The sequence below is a fragment of the Talpa occidentalis genome, unplaced genomic scaffold (assembly GCF_014898055.3).
Source record: "Talpa occidentalis isolate TD23 unplaced genomic scaffold, MPIMG_talOcc4v2.1 talOcc4.5, whole genome shotgun sequence".
In the NCBI taxonomy this organism is placed as follows: Eukaryota; Metazoa; Chordata; class Mammalia; order Eulipotyphla; family Talpidae; genus Talpa; species Talpa occidentalis.
Genome location: NW_023604861.1, coordinates 113,485,591 through 113,508,787, shown reverse-complemented (window position 1 = coordinate 113,508,787; position 23,197 = coordinate 113,485,591). Strand labels below are relative to the sequence as shown.

Here is a 23,197-nt window from a genome sequence, read left to right as displayed (position 1 = left end):
GGGGTGGGGGGCGGGGAAAGGAGGTATTGGGGTCAAAATAAGGGGGTTACAATTGTATGGGGAATATAAAAATAAAATTAAAAAAAATAAATAAAATATATTGCTATGGTTCTGGTGAGGTATAGACACCAATGAAGTGACAAAACAAAAACAGGCTTTAAACTTTAAAGAGATCTAGCTTTCAACCCTGGTTCTGGCCAATTAATGGTAGTATAAAACCAAGCAAGTAAACCACAATTTCTTAGCTTACACATTAGAAATAGCAAATGACAAAAAAAAAATTTTGAAAGCAATTAAAATACCTCAAACCATTGTGAAAGATAAATGATTTACCTGAAAAACTTTTACTGACTATTAACTCCATCTGATTTTAGACTGCACAAAGCACTCACTTCATTACAAGGCAATTTTTCACTTTTTGAAAAGTTCGCTCTACTCTAGGACTTCACTTAACTAGCAGTTAGGTTTTCAGGTCTGTCCTTACATTATTTTATGCATTTCATACTTTTTTTTTAAACAAGATTTTTCACTTTTGCATAAAAGAACTGGGTGCAGGCCAGAGGTACAGGGGGTGAGAGGATTCACGAGAGACAGAGTAGGGAGCAGAACAGGCAGATCTACTGAAATACACTGCAAAGGGGAGTAGCAAGAGAAACAGGAGAGGTCTGTTGTGCCATATGTGGGTTAGCTACATGGCCAGGGATCGAACTCAGGCCTTCTCAGTGGACCTTTGCAGTGGACCTTATTTTTGTGTTTTCCAATATCCCAAAGGATATAAAGATACCTAATCATTCTGTGTTATTTCCTCTCATTCAGGCCAACCTGCTAAAATTCTAGCTGGTAACTTCTCTACTGTGGCACAGAGGAAAATACAAGTGAGATGAGTCTTAAGAATGTTTCTTAGGAGATGGAAATGGCTAGATCTGCAGCCAGAAAAATTCTAGAAACAACAAAAATGTGATCATCCTATTGTTAAAAGTCTTGGTATTAAAAAAAAAAAAAAAGTCTTGGTATAGGGCCTCCCCAGTGGCGCAGAGGGTTGAGCACAGCGCTGTGAAGCTGTCCACAGCCTCTGCAGTGTGGGTTCGATTCCTGGCCAGCCAAGGAGATGCCCACATGGTGCGGCAGACCTCTCCTGTCTTTCCCTCTGCTCCCCTTAACAGTTTATTTTGGTCAATCTGCCTGTTCTGTTCCCCGCTTTGTCTCTGGTGAATCCTCTCACCCACCACACCTCTGGCCTATAACCCAGCTATTGTATAAATAAAAAGAAAAGAAAAGAAATCTTTAAAAAAAAAAAAAAAAAAGTCTTGGTTTAGTGTGATCTGACCTCTAAATACTTTTGATTTCCTGAAGGACTTTACTCATTCCTCACAAAACACTCCTCCATATCCTCCACCACTGCAGCTTATTTTTTTCAGTTATTTCTAACAGTTACTCATGACTTCCACCAGACAAAGAACAAATTCATTGAACTAAAAAGAATGTTATTTCCTTACCTTACACTAAAGAAACTATATAGTAATTTCCCTGTTACACCAAGGAAAATTATAGATATACTTTACTATATTTTAGGACCTCCTGCAAAGAAGAAACTAGTTTTTAAAAGTTACAAAACAACCAAAAACCTCCTGCACTTGCAAATTATTTTAATAACGTATAAGCTTTGTTTGTAAAACCTTTACTGATTACAAAACTGGGTACAACTTTAAAAAATGCCCTTACTACAAAAACCAGTACCTAACTTTTAACTAACAGCTGAGAGTTTTTATAAAATAAATATACCACAATATTTAAACTAAGACTCAATAATCTAATAAATATATTCCCACTTTCTACTATGGAAATCTAAGGTCAATCACTGAAACTCGATGGCTCTCAAGTCCCTCACTAATGAATATGCTTTCAGCAAGATACCTTTGAAATCTAAATTCTAAAATTCTAAGAAAAAGATGAATTCAAGATTAAAGCCTATTTTATTTACTAGTTTGAGCTACAATTATAGAAAAATATCCAAATTCTATGTTTTACAAAGTAGTAAAAATGTAGTAATCGACTCAAGTCTAGCTACCATGATATGGTTGAGGAAAGCCAATTTACCTATGAACAAACATTTCAAAGGGGCCACCAGAAATATTTTCATATATGTGTAAAGTTTACAGTACTAATATGCTCAAAGATTTTCATGGAATGATGAAAACTTTCAGTGATTCAAAAATACTGGGTTAAAGGTTATTTCTTGGAGCTTTCAAAACTGGGGGATATGCAAAGAGTTAATCAACTAACATATTGTTTTCACAGAGATTTTTCTAAAAAGGATTTAGAGACTTTTATAGGCAGAAACAATTAGGGAATACTTGTTTCACTATTTCCTTTATGCCAGAAGACGGCTATATATTTAAAATAAAATTGCAATATGAAAGTCTGCTAAAAGCACTTTTTTTGTTGTTTGTGCATTTTGTTTGTCACCCAGTGTCATACTAACAACTCTGCATCTCATTCTAAAGCACATTATACTGTGAGATAAAATGAAAAAGACCATTTTTTGTTTCCCCAAGGGGGAAGTACTTCTGTTAAAAGCATCTTTTTATGAGACTACTCTTTCTGAATTACCAATAATGCAAACCAAAGAATTAGATACTGTACTCTAAAATTTAATATTTGTTCAATCCTTATTCATATCCTATAGACATCCCATGTGTACCCGGGAAAAGTATGCTAAATGCTTAAATGTACTTAAGAACTTAAAAGATTGAAAATTTCTGTCCTTCAATCAGCAGGCTGTCAGGTCATTTTGCAATGAAAGTTTTTCTGTCTCTCTCATTATTGAAACTCAGCTGAGTTAGGAAGAAACAGTCTGATCCACAAAGAAAATGGCCAGCCCTGTTTTCATGAACCTGACTATATAAAAATTTATCTATAAAGTAAACTAATTTCAAACACTATATGTAAAATTAAGAATTAAAGAGTTTTTACAAACACTTAAAAGTAATGAACTGTTTAAAAAACTATGCTCACAAATTTTAATAAATCAGAAATGAATTAAGAAATTAAATTAGTGAAATTAAGGTAAAAGAAGCCCAATGTTTGTTTTTAAAATGCTTACCTAATACTGTACTATGATTAGACCTTTCTAAGAAGGTCTAATATGCAGGTAGAAGTATGCTTCTCCTAAGAAATCAATGTGCTTTATCTGCACAAACTATTATATGGGATTTCTGAACCATTACAAATCTGTCAAAGGTGAAATCTAACCTTCAGCGTTTTTCTCCTTTTGATATCCAACTAGCATTGGCCAGAAATAGTGAGTTCTGACAGGAAAACCTTCTTCCCTCAGAGCCTTCATTAGATCTTTTGCCAAATCTGAAAGAGATACCATGATATTTTACACAGCTACCTCAGCAAAATTTATTTATGTCAGTTTTAATTATGAGAATACAGTACCAGTTTTATTGGCTACTAAAGCACAATAGAGTGTGAACTGTAAAGGAGATGAGTGCATCTTGGCTTCCTTCAGCTTCTTACAGTAGTCTTTCAGCTTCTCTGCAGGCTAGGGAAATAAAAAGCACCACATCAGTTGGATCTACAAATATTCTACCACTTAACCTTCTGCAAATATTCTACCCCTCTGGAGGATCAAAAATTTAAACCTCTCATCCTTTTCCTAACCAATAATCTTATAACACAAAATCAAAGTTTTTATAATGCTTGTAGTTGTTCTAATCTGACATGGTCTTATATTTTAAGGAATCTTATCTCACATCCTAATACACTGTGTACAAAGCAAAAGTGGGCAGAATACCGTGTTCATGGTTACACAGTGTCGTAAAAAGAAACTGCCGAAGTCATTTAGATTGTCTTCCCTCGATACAGGACATGCTAATAAGATTTGCAATGCCGTATCTTCCAATTTTTCAGTGACTAAAAGCAAAATGAGGTTCATTGCATCTGAAAAGAAAATAAAGACAACTTTTGTTACTAAGTTAAATAATATTTTACACTGTAATCAATATGAAAGACAAACTTAGGAACTGCAAACACCAAAAGATTCTATGTCTAAATAATAATGAAGCCATTTCAAATAAAAATATTCCAATATATTTATTAACTTGAGGGTTTTTTTTTAGCATATCAAGCTGATTTTAAAAGAATCCCACTGCTTCTCTACCATAATCCCTATTGCTAGAGAATGCCTCTTTAAGACTAGTAATTCCAAATTTCTTAAAAATCATGAGTATAAAATTTTTCTAATTACCTGGAATATATCTTCTTTCATATGTAATTTTCCCCAAAATTTCAGAGACATATTGAGGATATCCAGCTTTACTGAAACTAAAGATAATTTGTAATAAATCACGGTCCATGAGGTAAAGATCAGACTTTTCCACCTTCTCCAGGATCTATAGACAGTTTCATAATTAAAAGAACAAGTTAGAAATCAATATTTTAATAAAGCTAAATAAATGAAAATACCAAGATCTGAAAAATTAGGAACATATACTAGCTAAAGTTTGATGACTTCTTTTACAAAAAAAAAACAAAAAACCCCCAAAAAACTATTTCAACAATAACAGTTATAGTAACACCAAAGTACTAAACTATAAGATTTTTCCTCTAATACTATTATCTACAAAGTCTATCTCTAAAAACAGATATAAACTATACTTTTCTACTAGATATAAAGAAGTAACAAGCTTTTATAAATGCCTTTGAAGTATCTTTATTCATAAGACATAGTCATACCTGCTTAACATGATCAATGTCACCCTTCTCAGCATACGCATTCAATAATGCCAGGTATGTGTCCGGACCAGGCTCAATGCCGGCCTCTTTCATCACTGTGAGAATATTTTCTGCATTCTCCATATCTCTGTAAATTAATTCAAAGAAAGTAAAAGAGATTACTGTAATACTGACAAATATAAGTCCTGTCATTAAAAAAATATATCACCTATGTTTAATAAAAAAAATTCTTCAGTACTTCTTAGAATCAATGAAAAATACTAAAATTTAAAACAAGATTACCTTAAATAAAAGGGGAAAAAATGACAAATACAAATTGAATTGGTTATAAATTTCTGAAATGATAAAGTTCACAATCAAATTTTTACTGGTAACTTCTATAAAAGAGAATCTAAATTGTATAAAAATCACACAGATACTACATAATGTTCCCCTTTTCACTAAATATGTCATAACTGAAATTAATATTTTTATTGAAGAATAAGAGTTAGCAAATTATTCTTCAAAAATAAAAACATTTTCCAGGGCCCTAGCAGAACAGTTAACAAATTCTACAAAGTCAATTTGGCTTAGGTTTAATTTCTAAAATTGACTATTTTCAAATAAAAGTTTCATGGAATAATTAAAAAAAAGTTATTTAAAAATGTGTATGTTCTACCTCACATACTCAAGATTTTTCTAAAGAGGTAATAAACATGGTTTAAGAATTTAGAACAATAAATAAGATGAATGAAACCAATAAAAATTAGTAATTTTCTGTAATTTAAACTTCACTTGAGAAGAACGAGAAGAAATCCTTGGACATTACCCAGCTCTTGCGTGCCCTGTAACAAGGGCACTGAATACTGCCTCAGTGACTGGAAGATCTTTACTTTTCATAAATCCAAGAATCTTGCTACAAAAAAAGAGAAATAAAAACACTCCTTGGAAGTGTACATCAAAAACAGTTTTTTATAACATATATACAAAATCCTACTCCCAGAAATCATATCAAGTCTTAAAGTATTATTGTTAAAAACAGTAGGTTTTTTTTAAAAATCTGATCGTTTCTTCTACACTACTGATTAATCTTTCAAAAACAGTTTAATAAGACAGATTTAGTTAAAAGTGTTACTATGCATTTCAACTTATCCCTTATATCTTTTGTCTTCCAACTAAAAGAATAATAAATTTTACAAAAGTAGAAAAATGTTATAGCTGATTTTTTTTAATGAATCAGCAAGATACAGAGATCACCAGTTTTTTAATGAACAGAGTTTAACTGGCTAAGAACATTTTCTTTAGGTGGTAATAGTTTTAATAAAAACAACAGTAAAGCTAGCTTTATACCCCAGCAATTTTAAACCTTTCCCAACAAATCAAAATTTCAATTAAAATATAGCAATATTAACTTATCTTTCCCTTTTACAGTTTTATATTTTACCTATACCATATTACCAAATTTGCTTAAAGATTAAAAAATACTTCTGAAATAATTTCCCTTACTAAGAAAACAATTCAAAAACAGAAAAGTGAATTATGTTCTAGGCTTACAGGATTTACAAATGTGTTTGCTTAAACTTAAGCTTATATAGCTCCATACCTGGCACCTTCAATATCGCCTACATTACAATAAGCAGCAATCAGCCTCTGGTATGTCACCTGTCAATGAAATGGGCCAATTAGTTTTTTTTAAATAATATTTTTTCTGGGTTAAAAAAAATGGATATGGACAATAAACATTAACAATAGCAACTACCTACTCGATTTGGTTGAATGTTTGCTGACTCCATTTGTGCCAAGAAGTCAGTTGGCGAGAACTTATGTTCATTTTGAAGATAGACTTTAAGTAAAGCATTATAGTGACTTACATCATATACAGTACCTAGAAATGAAATTTAAATCAATTTTTAGAAAAATAGCAAAATCATTCTTTATCACAAAATATATGCACATAAATTTAACAGAAAGGGTAAAATAATCACTTCAGCGTTTCAACACTTGCTTAGACCCATCTTTATAGAAATCCAATCAGAAGAGAGCAAGCTAAGGATTTAAGACAATAATTACTGAATTACCGTATATTTACATATAGCTGCCTATTCAGATATTAAGAAGTCTCTTACTTATGAAGCTTAGTATTCCCTCTCTATTTGAACATGTTGACAATGCCCCTATATTTTAAGGGACTGAAAGATTTTTCTGTATAAAGCAGTCCTTGCCACATTACAGACACACTGAGATAGATGCATTGACGATTGTCTTACACAGGTAGGACTGTGCTGCCAATTCTGCTTACTCACTAACCAAGTTACTCAGTCTGTTTAAAGGCTCCGTCTCCACTGAATTTCCAGTTGCTGAACACCATTTTCTGTTTGCTATTGTTAACTACTTGTATTCCTATTTCCTGTTTTCTGTCCATTTTGCTTAAGGCCACCTCAGTAGAGGTTATCACTTAATATTACTTTACCCATTCATGACATCATGGCAAGCTTTACTATTTTTCAATTCATGAAATTTCATATATTTATTCAACTCTCTTCAGTTACCTAGTGTCAGTTTCAGATTCTAGGTGGCAGAGACCTGTTCTACTATATTAACAGTAGTTTTTATCTTAGTAGACTGTAGGATGTTTATTATGTTTCAGGCACTATATTAAGTGTTCTGCACATAGAGACTTAGTTACTCTTCAGAAGAACTTCCAGGAAGGTATTATTATTATTATTATTCCCATCCTACAGGCAAAGAAAATTGACTCTCCTCTTGCCCAAGTCACAGAACTAGTGACCATAGATTTGATCAGCAGGTGGTCTGCCTGAAAGCCCAGTCTCCTAACTAAAATAATGTTATAGAGAACCATGTGCGATTCAACATATGCAATATGATTGTGCAACAAGATTACCGAATAGTGTAAAAGAAAACAATGTTATGGATTCCAACCTCTAAAAAAATACAGTATAGAGGAAAACCAATTATAATAGAAAGTAATACACATCTATCTATTGAGGTATTATGACTACAGTGTAAGGGCTTCTTGGTATTTTAAAAGATTACCTCTTATCAAGTATGTTTTTAAAATTACATCACTTAATGACTTAGGTGTTTTGGGTTTTTTTTTAAAGATTTTATTTTTGCATAGAAGAACTGGGGTGTATGCCAGAGGTGCTGGGGCGAGGGGGTGAGATGATTCATCAGAGACAGAGTGGGGAGCAGAACAGGCAAATCTACTGAAATACACTGCTAAGGGGAGCAGTGGGCAAGACAGGAGAGGTCTGCGTGCCATATGTGGGTTAGCTCCCTAGCTGGGGATTGAACTCAGGCAGTTGTGGTGGGTCTTCAAGGTGGTAGTGCCTAGACTTTACCCCTAGACCACCAGGGAGGCCCAGAAATTTTTAGTTTTTATAGTCAATTTTTAGCTCTACTTTTCTGCTGCTTTTTTAGACTTAGACAGCCCTTTTCTATATTGAAGTCCAACATTCAACCCTCTTTTAAACTTTCTAAAACCTAAAATTGTCAACAAAATTCATTCCAGAAAATTCAAAATTTTGAAGTAATTTATTTATTCAATCTTGTGATTGAATAAATAAAGGTGATCTTCAGTCTACATTTTTTCCATATAGGCCCTACACATTTCTGGAAGGATATACTAAGAAATTTTACTTATTTGTACACAGAAAGTATGTTTGTATATGTACAGTAAGTATAGCACACTTGTTGAATTTTTTCATCCATTTTATTTCCTAACTAAGAAAAGTTATGAATTCTTGAACATTTAATATGTCCCACTACTTTACTATAAGCTGATTTCCTGGAAATTTTAAGGTAAAAAAATGAAATCACCTGAAAAAACCAGGAATTTTTACTTTCGTTTCTCATTTCATTGCCATTACATGATATTAACCATTGGTTTTAGAGTTTAACATGTTAAAAAATCAAGCATCCTTCTATTTTTGATTGAGTTTTAAAATTAGGAATGAACATTGTATTTTATTACATGGTCTGAAATTACCTTTTTAAACAGATATAAAGTTCTTAGGTTCAAAATTAAAATAGCATCAAAAGGTATACAGTAAAAATAGTATCCAGTTTTGAAACATTCCAGAAATATTTTAATAGTTTATACATGTAAACATATATAATTTTCTCAGAACAACATACTATTCACATTGTTCTGTACTTTAATTTTCAATTATATTTTGGAGAACACCTGCCATCAGTATATATAGAGTTCAAACCCTTCCATTTTTTTAAATAGTTGCACAGTATTTTAGTTCATGGAGAGATGTTTCATAACTTATTTATCCAATCCTTCAGTGAGGGACATCAGAGTTGGTTCCAATCTGTACTATGACAAATAAGTTGAGAGAATAGCCTTTTGCACACTGTAATATCAACCTCTGAATTCTAAAAAATGGAACTGCTTGACCAAATGGCCAAGGGCACATTTATAACTTTGACAGACCACATAAGCCTTTTCCCTTTTTTGCCGTAAAAATACTTGTAATGAAAAAATCACTTTTTTCTTAATTCCCCTAGGTGTCACTATAATTCACCAAATAAATATTACCAAAAAATTATGAATCAAGTAGCCTTTACAAAATTGAATTACAGCATTTATGTAAAGAAACTCATTTATTTTACAAGAAAAACTACCTCTTGTATAGCTATTATATACTCAAGCAATCATACCCAATTTCTGAAGTTTGTCCCATATTCTATGCACAAATTCAGTTCTCTCTGACAGCTTTAGTTCAGGCAAAAGAGAACCACAGCTGCGCAGCAGAAGCAAGGCTTGATTACTACCTGGGCTACCTAGGAAAAAAGATTAATGGATAATATTTAACATTGCACCAACATCAAATAGATAGATATAAAAAAATTTTAGCTGAAATCTGTAAATATTCAAAAGTCTCCTTCCTCACTATATATATTATGATAGTATCCATACACTGGAAAAATCTTATCCCAGTCCACAAATTCTAATGTTGCTAAAAGTTGTTTTTAAAATTAGTCTGCATCCTTAAAGTAGGTAATCTGTAAGACGCCATAAAACATAAAAATAGAAAGAACCAAATTTATAAGCACTGCTTATAGTAATTCAAAGACTAAGCTCAGTATCTGACAAAAACAGTGCAAAAGAGTACAATTAAAACCTAAAAACAAATTGTTGGGCTTGTGAGTGCTAACCTTCCTGTCGCCTGCGACAAAAGCAATCTAAAAATGAGTGACATTGAGAAGGGCAAGATTTTTGTTCCGAAGTGTGCTCAGTGCCATACTGTGGAAAAGGGAGGCAAGCACAAAACTGGGCCAAATCTCCATGGACTCTTTGGGCGAAAGACAGGCCAGGCCCCTGAATTTTCTTACACAGATGCCAACAAGAACAAAGGCATCAATCACCTGGAAAGAGGACACACTGATGGAGTATTTGGGAAATCCCAAGAAGTACATCCCTCGAACAAAAATGATCTTTGCTGGCATTAAGAAGTCAGAAAGGGCAGAGTTGATAGCTTATCTCAAGAAAGCTACTAATGAGTAATAGTTGGCGCTGCCTTATTACAAAGTAGAAATGTCTCATGACTTTTTTGTGTGTACCATATTTAAATTGATCTCATACACCAGAATTCAGATCATGAATGGCTGATAGAATATTTTTCTTGTTTGACAGTCCTGATTTAAATAAGATTGACTTTTGGTTAAATGAACATGATTGGTGTTTTGAATTTTGATAGCAGTTACAGTTCGTCAATGCAGTGATTGTTTCCCCTTCTAAAGATCTAATTGTACTTGATTAGTGATCAACTTTTAAGTGAGATGGTGAATGCCATCTCCAAATCTGTAGGAAATTGGTTTTATATTTAGATTTTATATAGTTGGTTATATTAATATATTTAAATACTGAGAAATTCCCTTTGCTTCTCACATACAGACCAAGACTCATCTGTGCTTCAAGTTGTGTTATTAGCCTAGTAAAGGCAATGGCAAAAGATAAGCTGGCAGTGCCCAAATGGTGCCCAAAAGATAAAATTATCTTTTTGGTCTTAACATGCCAATTTGATTAAAATTTCCTGTACCTAAAATGTTGCCTTTTATTTAATGAAAGGCATTTTAGTTTATTAATATCAAAAAAAAAAAAAGAAAAAGAAAATGCTTCTCACATAGGTGATCTATAAGTTCAGATACTTCTAAACTCATGCTTGACAAGAGATAGTAGACTTTTGAATTCTTTACTAAGATACAGTTCAGGATTGTCTCTTAAACAGCCATTCAAAAGTAGATATACTTGTAGCACTACCATGCATGTGTGATTGGTAATGGTGCTTTTGCCAGCTCATTAACATAGATGTACCATGAGCACAAATGTGTAAGTCATGTGACCATAAGGCTTACGATAATTAAAACAATCACAGATCATGAAAAAAAAAACAAACCTAAAAACAGGAAATATAAGCTTTTAATTAAACATAAAACATCAACTTCCCTCTCCCTTACCCATCACTTTTATCTGCATGTCCTAGAATGCCATCTTTAAAACAAAATAAAAAATGAACTACTTATTATGATTGCATTTATGTGAAGTATCCAGGATATGTAAATCTGAGGACAGAAGTATACTAGCAGTTACATAGGTCTGGAAGGGATGTGGCTAGGGGACCAATGGCTATGGATGAAGTGGTTTCTTTCTTTTTGGGGTATGACAATATGTTTAAATTGATTGTGGTGATAGTGGTATAACACCAAATAAATGAAGAAATTAATAAAGCAGTCTTTAAATGCACACAATTATAACTGACATTTCTTTGGTATCCCCCCTCATTAAATTCTATAGTTTCTTAATGTGACTGAGACCCACAGATGGTCTTTGGGAAGCTGGTAAATACCCTAAAACTACATGTGAAATTCTGTATGTTTACATGTGGGCTAGGGGGTGGGGAGGAGGCAAAAGTAAGGAGGGGAAAGAGGAAAGCAGAGGACCTACAAGCTTTCATCAGATTCTCAAAGCTGCATAAACAACTCAAATAGATTTTAGTAGTTGAGTGAAAGTAAAAAGGAAATGACTTTGAAATCAACATCTAAAACAAAATGTTTTAGTTACTCAAAACTCTGCCCTGGTGAATTAGACAGTCAGAAAGATCATAATCATAACATAAAGTCATGATGAGCAATAGAAATAATGAAAAATAGCAAAAGTAGCAACATACTTTATGAACTTGCTCCCAAATAAGACCTTATTTTAAAATTCAATTTTTTGAAGAGAAAATTTTGGAATACCTGAGTTGCAGGTGTTATTAAAGACTTTTTGTAGAAGAGTCTTTGGGATGCGACCAGTTCTTCGGACAGAATTATCAAGTCTCATTACAGCCCAATCAAATTGACTTGCATTCCTTCTATGAGAAGTGTGCTCGTCTTGAAGATAATTCTTTTTTTCAGCAGCAATGGCATAGAGCCTGGCTTGGCTCTGTAGCCCTCTACAAAATGAAACACAATTAGTAATAAACCATGTCAACTACTATCCATATAGGTCATCTTTCTGAGCAAAATACAATATATACAAGTTTTTATTAGTTAATAAATAACTTAATTTCACAATGCAAAAAAGTTCAAAGTATGAACTAGTAGGAAAGAAAGTTTTGATATCTGCTTTAACTAAAATCCCAAGTGCACACACAAACTATTTGCAAAGAAAATCTCTTGAGTAATAATAGCTTGACAGTGTCTCAATAACCTACATGGACTCATTTCAAACTAAGACAACATGCTATGCTTTGAGTGTTTTCAAAATTTCTCTTAAAACAAGGTTAACAAAGGAATTTGAAGCATTTTGTGCTACAAAGCTCTTCTTGAGATATCTAAAGTATATTAAAAAGTCTTAATAACTACCTTCAAATGTTTTCTAGGTATAACTTTGTTATGAATTTAGAAGAACAATGTCCAGGTTAAAATTATGCAGTTTTTTAAAGGGTAATTCAGGACAAAAGAATTTCTAAATAAATTTGATACATTTTAAAGTGATGTTTCAGCCCTCAATTCATAGTTGCTTTCTATCTGTCAAAATGCTAGTTATACACTTCTCTATTTTAATAACCCAAACATCAAAAGTAAAATTATATGTCTGGTGTTAAAAACCTTTAATTTCCAGATAGTCAACAAGTTTATAAATTAGGTAAGATTAGCATTCATTTCTTTAGAAAGTGCAAACAATCTTTAAACCATTCAACACTTTAATATAACACTCAATCCAAATGCTCTAAAACAACAACTCAGAAGTGTTCCATGCTGTGGAAATGCAGGCTCTTCAAATTTACAAACATCAGATTTAAAGATAATTCTTATATGTGAAGGAAATCCTATCATAAATCTTTGAATTGGATTTATATTTTCTTTCCACTCAAATATCACTTTTAACCCACAAAATTTCTTATTTGCAAAGATTTACACTGACTTCAAAATATCTTAAACTTTCCAACAGCAGCCAGTAAGTATAACTAAATAATATATACAACATACGTAGTAATACCAAACAAATATTACATAGTAGTGAATTTAAAAATAGAGCAACTATTTGGTTCCCGTACTATGTTATTAATCTAGAAAACCAGTTAGAAACGTAATGATGAAGTATGTGATGCTGCATTAAAGAAAGCTAAACCAGCAGTTTCACCTATTTCACCAGTAAAATAGATAGGAATTGATACTAGACTAAAATTCTTACACTGTAATCTGGGACAAATAACAGCTCTGATCATCAATGATTTTACCTATATCAATAGGCTGGAAAATAATGGGGATATTTATTAAATAAAAAAAAAGTCATCTTTGTAAACCTAATGATGGCTAACTTATTATAAAGTTCATTAAAGGAACTAAATTAATTAAATGCCAGATTAGTTCCTATAAACCATGAAGATACACTCTAGACATATTTATCCCTTAATTTCAAATGGTTTTCTCTGACCATTTATCTGGCTACTGGATCAGTCGTTACTAAACTGTACCCCTCTGTTAGTGAGGTAAACACTAACTAGCATTATTTTAAGTCACCTAGCATACATCCCACCAGCACGGAGAGTTCCTGTTTCTCTACATCCTCACTAGCATTGGGTGCTGTCACTGTTCTGGATTTTAGCTATTCTGGCAGGCAAGTAGTGGTACCTAATTGTTTTGATTTGTAATTCTTTAGTGTCACATGACATTGAGAATCTTTTCATATGCCTATGTTTTCATTCATGAATTGTTCAGATCTTCTGCCCATTCAATTGGGTCATTAAGTTTTCTCATTGTTGAGTTTTAATAGTTTTTTGTTTTAGACAGTCTCAGTGTTTGTTTTTTCAAGTAAACTTATTGAAATATTATTCCTTTTTTAGTTTAAGTGTACACGAAACTAGTAAGATAAAAAAATTCTCTCATCCCTAGGCTTTTCTTCATTACTATTATGAGACAAATCACTGTAGAGTTATCAGTTTAAGGATACATATATTTGGATAATATAATTAGTAATTAATGTTTATTATGCATTTAATAATACATGCTAGGTAATAGAAAAGTTTGACTATAATCTTCACTTTATAGATAAGAAAACTGAAGCAACTTGTCCAAAGTCACAGTAGAAGCTTGTCAGTGACAGGATGACAGAGCCAGGATTTGTACTCAGGTAATCAATCTCATCCTGAAATGAGTTCAACATGGCAGTAATTAAGTAAACAAATATGACTGTAATAGGAGGTTCACACTAAAATTAAAAGCAGGTAGGAAAGGTGCGATTAGATACCAAAAAGCCTCCAAGGGCCATTAAATAAGGGATTTGGACTTTATGACAAGTTTGTAATATAAGACTGATTTCCATAAAGCTGTTTCCTGAGCTTATTTGGCTAAACCACTCTAGGCAATTGGGACCTCAAATTTATCTATTATATTCTTACCAATCCCTTACTTGACTTTTCGTTAGTCTACTGATATGGTCACTTATATCAACTGATTTTGAAATGCTGAGTTAGCCTTCCATACGAGAAATAAACTTAATTTTGTCAAGGTATTAAATTCTTTTTGTATAGTTTACATATATATTGATTTCACTTAAGTTTTACTAAACATGTTAAAAATTCAGAAAGATAATGACATACTCTAAGTTACTCTTACTCCTTTTAAATTTCTCCATTGCTACCAACTAAACCATTACTATTGTTCTCAAACTCAAAATCCTAGTGTAATTATTTTATTGCTCATTCCCTCTCATGCTTCATACCCCATCTGTAATGTTCTCAGTTAACTTTATTTCGGAGTCCCTTGTTAAAACCAGAACACACGAATTTTTTGCAACAAACCAATTAAATGTTTCTCAGGCTTCAGATTTTCTTCATACTGCTATCACATCAGCCTCAAAACTATCATTAAATCATTCCTTCTTTAGAATTCTGTAACTTTACATTTATTACAATCAACATAAGCACTTTCATAATTAATTACAAAATATTGAGCTATATAATAAGGCACTGAGTTAGGATCAACTATACCCCCACCCCCACCATTTACCTAGTCAGTAAATCTGCAATCAATTAAACTTAAAAGAAAAATTCAATTGTGATAAATACTATGAAAGAAATAAACAGGGACTCTGATTAAAAAAATAAAAACATAGTTCTGGGCCTCCCCTGGTGGCGCAGTAGTTGAGCGCTGGGCTGCGAAGCTGCCCACAGCCTCTGCAGAGCCGGGTAGATCCCTGGCCGCCAGCGAAGGTCCCCACATGGCGCACAGACCTCTCCTGCCACCCACTGCTCCCCTCAGCAGTGTACTTGGGTCCTTCTGCCTGTTCTGTTCCCCACTCTGGCTCTGGTGAATTCTCTCACCCTCCCGCGCTTCTGACTGTACCCAGTGCTTGTATAAATAAATAAATAAATCTTTAAAAAAATAATAACAACATAGTTCTACTTTGGATAACACGTCCAAGTAAGATGACAAGATGACATTAAACTTTTTTAGCTAAGGATAAAAAGGAGCAGTCATACAGTAGCAGGGGATTAGTATTCCATATAAGATAGAACAGTCAATAGGTCAAGAGAGTGAGTAGCAGATGGTATCCGGCTGAGACTAGAGAAGAAGATTTAGCTAGATCCTGATGGACTCTGAAGGTAAGCAGTCTGGATTTTATTATAGGTACAGATTTTATCCCAGGTACAAAACTTTATCAGTTGTGTTTATGAGGAGTTATGGTGTGACTGATTTCTATTTTACAAAAGATCAGTCTAGCTGAGGGGTAGAGAATAAATTAGAGGGCAGAGAGTTGACCTGAGTGGGTAATAAAGATGGAGAAAAAATTTCATCATCAGAGCCCCCACTGATTTAATTGCAAATTTCAGGCAAAAAGTCTCATCAGTACAATTGTCACTTCCATGTAAGGAAGAAAATCTCATGTAAAAGCCCTAGAGAAGCTTACTTAATTCTCTGTACCTATGTTCCTCCCTATAATGTATCATTCTCATAAAACACCTGATAAGCATAATCTTAGAGACAAAAACAGGATGATCCATGACAAGGTAGAAACACAGAAACTTAAGAGCACTGGCTTGGGTCCCACAACCTGTCTGAGTTAAGATGAGAGATTATGGCCAAATTACTGCAACTCTCTCTAAACCTGTAAAATTTGGGAGATAACAGTATTTACTGCACGAAGATATCATAAAAATTAACCAAGATAATTCAGTTTTGACCAGGAAAAAGACTAATTAATACAAAGTAAAAATAAAAATCAACAAGCAAACATAAACCAGAGACACGCTGGGGGCAGGGCCTGGGAGGGGGGGAAGGAGGAGAGGAAGGATTAGGGTCAAAATAAGGGGGGGTGCAATGTATGGGGAATATAACCAAAATGAAAATGCATACATTGTGCAAAAATGAAAAAATGATGTAAGAATTATATAAAATAAAATATTAAAGAAAAAGATAATTCAGTTTTTCCAAAATAACTCACACCTGCTAAGCAAGATGACTTTATATTAGCATTTAAAGACAGATTTTCCATTCTAGTATTTTATTTAATTGTTTAAATAACTATCACATCAAGATCAATTTTATGAGCAGTCTAGCTTAAAGCAAAATTAAGTTGTAAAAAAAAAATGCATGCATTTAATAAATATCCAAAGTTTGGACACACTGAAAGTGTACAAAAAGGATACAGCAAATCAAAGTAATACTATTAACTATGTATTTTTTTTAAAGATGTATTTATTTATGTATGCAAGAGCTGGGGTACAGGCCAGAGATTCAGGGGTTGAGAGGACTCACTAGAGACAGAGTGGGGAACAGAACAGGCAGACTAACTGAAATACGCTGCTGGGGAAGCAGCGGGTGAGACAGAAGAGGTCTGCTTAGCCATGTAGGTTGCTCCCTGGCTGGCCGGGGATGGAATTCATGCTGCAGAGGCTGTGGATTGCTTCATAGTGCTGTGCTTACCCCCTTGCGCTATCAGGGAGATCCAATAATATTAACTGTGTATTTACTAGCATTTTTCTTCTTTGAAAATATATTAACAGAAATCACAAGAGTTATTTTAAAAGGACTTTTCAAATCTAACCTATGCTATTTAATAGTTATGTGACAATGGAAAGATACTTGATCATTCAAAGCATTAGTTCCTTCATCTGATACCTACCTACCTTGCAAAGATCACATGAAACAAATAGACTCCTAGCAAAACAGCACTCAATAAATAGTTATTGTAGAAGATGCCCAATAAATATTTGATTGTCTAAAATCTTTTGTAAAGTTAAATCACACTGAATTTCCTTCCTGAGCTATTTTGCAAGACTTTGATGCTCCAAAAAGTCTTTCTAACTAAGTTCTTTCCCAAATTTAACTTCATCTATCTGGACAGCATTCTAGACTAAAAAGTCACTTCCATCCTTTCTGCACACAAGTTTCCTGGTTTGAAACACTTCTCCAGCTCTTTCCACTTATCCAGATATCTCTGCCATGACAGGAAGTGATGGAGGCAGTTAACTAGGTTTGGACCACGATGTGATATGGAGCAAGATACTCTTTAGAATCTAAAAAACGAGAGTGGGATGAACTAGATCATTCTAAAAATCCCTTTGAGATTTTATATTCTCAGAACTTAATTGTTTACTTTTTTTTTTTTCATTGAAATTTGTTTTAATTACTTTTTAGGACATTTTGTTTACTTACTTGTAATATCCTAAATTCATCATGTCTCTTGCAGGCGTAAAAACAATTTATGCCTGCAAGTAATCCTTTCAGCACCTACAACACAACATATTCAAAACACTTTACACCTGGAAATCAAGTATATGCAGGTGAATACCCTTCTAATCCTCAGCATTCTAATTTGTAGTGTCAACCCACAGAAGATAAAATGTATGCATGTTGCCTTCACAAAAACACATTTTGAAAATGGTTAAGATTCTACTGTTTATCCTAATCTCAAAATATAGTCTTCCTGGCTATTTTGCCCATGACTAGTCAGTCTTTCTCTCTCCTTCCTATAGTCTATGTAAACTTTGTCAAGACCTATACTTCCCAAAACTTTCCAAGGCTTCCCATCATCAAACAACCAACATTCTCATCAAGCTTATGGGATCAAGGAATCAATGCTTTGCAGTATCAGCTTCCCCACATAGCTAGAGAGGATGAAAACATAGCGTCCACGTCCCTTCATCCTCTTCTCTACCCTCAGCACACTGACTACTCACTCCCATGTCCTCTTACACTCAAGGGACGCCTACCAAAAAAATGTGACTGCTCTTTTTTTCTCAGCTACTACATTATCTTCGCCTCCTAGGACAGCACAAATAAAAAAGTTATACATAGGCACATGCCTGTCATAGTCTTTCATGACTGATAAACACACAGGGAGCAGAGGCTAAGTCACAACTGACAACCCAAAGGATCCAAACAGACAGTATTTGTCGAAAAGATATTTTTTAATGAGAGGTAAACAAGGGAAAGTTTCTTTCCTTCCACATTTAAGAAGTCATATCATTCTGTTCATAAAGCCTAAGTGATCATCAACCTAGATCTACTTCCAAACTGATTTAGCTCAAAGTTTATCTTTCCTCTGAATCATACAAGTATTATTCACAAGAAATAAACTTTCACAAGAAACAAACTCTCACAAGAAAGAATAAGCAGCTTTGATAAAGAAGTGTGAGAAAAGAGTATGTGAGAAAGCACAGAGGACAGAAGAGATGGTTTTAAAGAAAACATTCATTACAAAAAAAAGAGGCATGGAGCTATACCCCTAAACACACAGTGTTGGAAACCAACATTACATCACTAACATTTTTTTTAAATTATAAAGTTTTTAAGTGCTGAAATGGAAAATGAAGAGCATGACCAAAGAATATAGAAGAAAAGTGTATATAGTTTTTTGGTGCTTCAATTTTGAAAACAAATGAATAAACTGGTAATTTCACCCAATCAGTCATCTGAACTTCTTGGGAAATTCCTAGGAATCAAGATCAGGTTGGATTTGTGAAATTCACTGCACTAGATGATTGAGTTAAATGCCTTTATAAGATCTCTGCATCTTGTAATATTCCTTCTTCAATGTTTAAGATTTTCATTAACTCGGTCAACAAACATTTGTGCCACAAAGTCAGACATCAAAAGAAACAAAAGGAAGTAAGACAAAGTTCCTGCTTTCGAGGAACTTACAGCCAGGTCTAGGCGAGCACATGTGAGCATGTAGTGAGTGATTCAGTGATTCAGCATCTGAGAGAAAACACAAGAAAGGAGCAGTCAGATAAGACTTTGAAGAGACGGGAACACTTGAGTAGAAGGGAAGGGACCCATAGAGTGAATATCACATTCACAGGTAAGATGTGCAGCATGGCCCACCAGAACCTTGCTGGTCCCTAGACCACAGTCTCTTTTCTTATATGGGGGTCTATTAGAAATGCAGAATTTCAGCACCCTGTCTAGACCTACAAACTCTAAATCTGCATTTAGTAAGATCCCCAGGGAATTCTTTTTTTTTTTTTTTTTTAAAGATTTATTTATTTATATAAGCACTGGGTGCAGTCAGAGGTGCAGGAGAGTGAGAGAATTCACCAGAGCCAGAGCGGAGAGTAGAACTGGCAGAGTGACGAAGTACACTGCTCAGGGGAGCAGCCGGAGGCAGGAGAGGTCTGCGCGCCATGTGGGACCCTCACCCGGTGGCTGGGGATCGAACCCGCGCTGCAGAGGCTGCAGGCAGCTTCACAACCCAGCGCTCAATCGCTGCACCACCGGGGAGGCGCTCCCAGGGAATTCTTATGTGCATAGTTTTCTCCTGTAGAATATGTCCAAGTAGTAGTTTGGTATGGATAGAATATAGAACGTCATGGAAGGAACTCAAGAAATGAAGACTGAGAGGCATCCCAGATCAAGAAGCATCTATGCTAAAGGGTCTCCTAAAGGAGTCACCAGTGTCAAACTGTAAATAGAAAAAAATCATGATCAAATTACTAGAGAGACTAGGGAAAGGGGGAGGAGGGTCAGATGGAGGAAGAGGGGATCCACTCCAGATGAAATTGATCTAACAGGATTGAATCATCTGTACAATCAACAAATAGGAGGGTGAGACTGAAGGGTGTCAATGAAATATGAATGAGAGGTCTGAAGAAGCAACTAGAAATACTAACATTGACTAAACCAGGGAACACAGGAGCAACAGACTTGGCAAGAAATGTAAGTCCAATTTGAGATGTTGGGTTTGTAGTACCTGTAGTTAATCAGTGGAGAAATCATGTCATCAGATAAGTAGTCAGGTAGGCCTGAGGGCTTGAAAATGGAAAAGGGAATGAAAAAAGTAGGTAAACAAAAAAAGGATCAAGAGGGAGAGGAACCCCCAATGACATGAGCATTTAAGAAGCAGCAAAAAAGCCAGTAAGAAAAATCCTAAGAGAATCAAGAAAGAGTGGCGTCACTGATGACAAGGCTCATGAAAGCAAAAATGGGAGACTGATCCTCTTTTTTTTTTTTGTTTTTTTTTTTTAAAGATTTATTTATTTGTTTATACAAGCACTGGGTACAGTCAGAAGCGCAGGAGGGTGAGAGAATTCACCAGAGCCAGAGCGGGGAGCAGAGCAGGCAGAAGGACCGAAGTACACTGCTGAGGGGAGCAGCGGGCGGCAGGAGAGGTCTGCGCGCCATGTGGGACCCTCCTCCGGTGGCCGGGGAGCAGCCGGGGATCGAACCGGCGCCGCCGAGGCTGCGGGCAGCTTTGCAACCCAGCGCTCAACCGCTGCGCCACCAGGGGAAGCCCGACTGATCCTCTTTGGATGAGTGAATTACTGGTGATTTTTAGTTTATGGTTTTTACAACTGTATTTTACTACTGTTCCTCAACACATGAGGCAAAACGTAACTCATGTCTTATAATTTTTTAAAAATACAGTAAGAAATTACTAAATAAGACACTGGCCTTTTCCAGTGGTGTGATTGCAGCCGGTGAAATGGTGAAATGAGGATATGAAGGAGATGGGGGTACGGAAAGCAGAGCCTGGGGAGCAAATGAAGTCAGTCCACAGTCCCAGGAAAGGTTTTGTTTTTCAGGTGGGAAAGCTCTAGACCTACTTACGAGCTGTGGAATGGGATTATATAGAAATAAGCAGCACACAGTGGTAAACAAATCTTTCTTGTTCTCATGTAATTCTCTTTCTATAAAGGAAACAGAACAGGTAAATTACAAGATAAGTGAAACATACCATGGATAAAATAGGGTGAGGTCTTTTTTTAGGCTGAGTGTTAAGGTAAAGCTTCTCTGAAGAAACAGCCTGAATACAAGAGATCAGCTTTTCAAAGATAAGGGGGAAAAGCCTCATAACCCCTCCTTCACAGATAATGAAACTGAAGATCAAAGAGGTTAAGTAAGAGTATACAGCACGGAAATGAAAGCCAGGCCTGATGAACACCCAGACCAATATCCTTTTGAACAGACTGTGTTCCCTCTTTAGTTTTTCTGAAATGCAACAGTAAAGGCAGCAATAACATCGACCCTCTTCTGGCCTCAGAAGGGATGTTAAGGACAAGAAAAATAAAAGTAACTGGCATAATTTTCTCAACAGAAACTATAAAAGTCAGGAGACGTAGTTCTGCAAAAACAGAGGCATGTCTTCTGAAGGTTAAGCTGTTCAGGTCTAGTAAGAAAAAACAGGCAGCCTCCAAATCACAAGTAGGTTACATTCCCAAGATTTATAACTAAGTCATTAAGAAATCACAAAATATTTCCCCCACAAAATTTTACACAGTCAGGTTTCCAGTCTGGTCCACAAAGGTTCATGCAGTCACGATTATTACTATATACAGGCCCCACATTAAGTTTTATATAGTTAATCTCGTGCAGTACTGCTAATAGCACTATCACTGCTCTCATCTTTTAACTAAGGAAACTGAGACCTGGAAATGTTGAGTAACTTGTCCAATGGCATCATGCAAATAGGAGGCCTGCAGTACAATCCTGACCTATTCCAGATTCTTGGTCCTTCTGAGTCTCCCCAAAAACCTTTACATATAAATACTAATCTTTCAAAGAGCAGCTTGTCCCCAATTCTAAAGCAGCATCTCAGGTTGTCAGATTACTACTCAAATGAACGTTTTCATTAATGTTCCTTATCCCCCCGCAGGTCTATACCAAATCCATGTCCCCATAAACCTGATGCATGGGGGCATTTACTCACACATTTGACACCCACTAAGACTTTAAGTTGCCTTTGCATCCCCAGGTCCCAATGGAGCGCCTTCGATTTGTTCAATCTATTCATTTATTGACACCCTGCTGGCAATCCCCAGCCATACACCTTCCTTAACGATGGAGGACAACTCCAATCGAGAAAACGCAAAACGGATCCAAATTAAATGTGTAAGCTAGCCCTAGCTCACCCAACACTTCCAATCCATCCCGCCAACCCTAAACTTCTCAAGAGCTAAGTGCTAGATGGTTAATGTCACCACCAACGTTCGCACGTGGGACATCACCCAAGGCGTCTGACTCTATGGAAAGGCGTGACAGATAGGGGGGTTCGAAGCCCTCTTCAGCTCCAAAGGTGCTCAGTACACAGAGGGCAGAAAGACCCAGTCCCGGGCGGCGAGGGCAAGCTCCACGCCGGAAGCACGCCAGGCCCGAGGCCATGACCTTCCCAAGGCGACCAAGCCTGCCACCGAGCCCCGGGTGCAGGCGCACGGTCCGAGGCCCGGGGGCAGCTGGCGCTGCGGTGCAGGGCACAGCATGCAAAGGTCACCGCGGAGCCCGACCCCGGCCGGGGCCGATGCCCACCCGGGACGCCCACGCTGCAGGCGGACTGGGGCAGCGGCCGGCACTCACCCGGCTGCGGGCCCGGCGAGGGGCCGGCCCGGGCCACCCGCGAGGAGGCGCAGGGAGAGCGGCAGGCGCGAGGGCGCCCCGGCACGGAGGAGCCAGCGGGCGGGTCTGAGCAGGGCTGCCATCGCTCCGCGTCCCGGTGCAGGAAGCACGCTCGATGGAAGGACAG

At 35.7% G+C, this 23,197-nt stretch overlaps 1 protein-coding gene and 1 pseudogene across 1 annotated transcript in view; one reads left to right on the top strand and one right to left on the bottom strand.

Moving 5' to 3' along the window:
- Nucleotides 1-23,164, bottom strand: part of LRPPRC (leucine rich pentatricopeptide repeat containing) — a 92,237-nt gene extending 69,073 nt beyond the window's left edge. The window contains exons 1-11 of the mRNA XM_037528146.2: nt 23,032-23,164; nt 11,989-12,185; nt 9,409-9,531; nt 6,483-6,604; nt 6,323-6,381; nt 5,549-5,635; nt 4,741-4,867; nt 4,253-4,397; nt 3,800-3,945; nt 3,442-3,547; nt 3,253-3,360 (exon numbers count right to left, since the gene is read on the bottom strand). Of these exons, the coding sequence (XP_037384043.1) occupies nt 3,253-3,360; nt 3,442-3,547; nt 3,800-3,945; nt 4,253-4,397; nt 4,741-4,867; nt 5,549-5,635; nt 6,323-6,381; nt 6,483-6,604; nt 9,409-9,531; nt 11,989-12,185; nt 23,032-23,153 (1,342 nt within the window). The 5' untranslated portion in view covers nt 23,154-23,164. The remainder of the gene's footprint in view (nt 1-3,252; nt 3,361-3,441; nt 3,548-3,799; nt 3,946-4,252; nt 4,398-4,740; nt 4,868-5,548; nt 5,636-6,322; nt 6,382-6,482; nt 6,605-9,408; nt 9,532-11,988; nt 12,186-23,031) is intronic.
- LOC119259357 (cytochrome c-like) lies at nt 9,940-10,268 on the top strand (annotated as a pseudogene).
- Nucleotides 23,165-23,197: the final 33 nt, after the last annotated feature.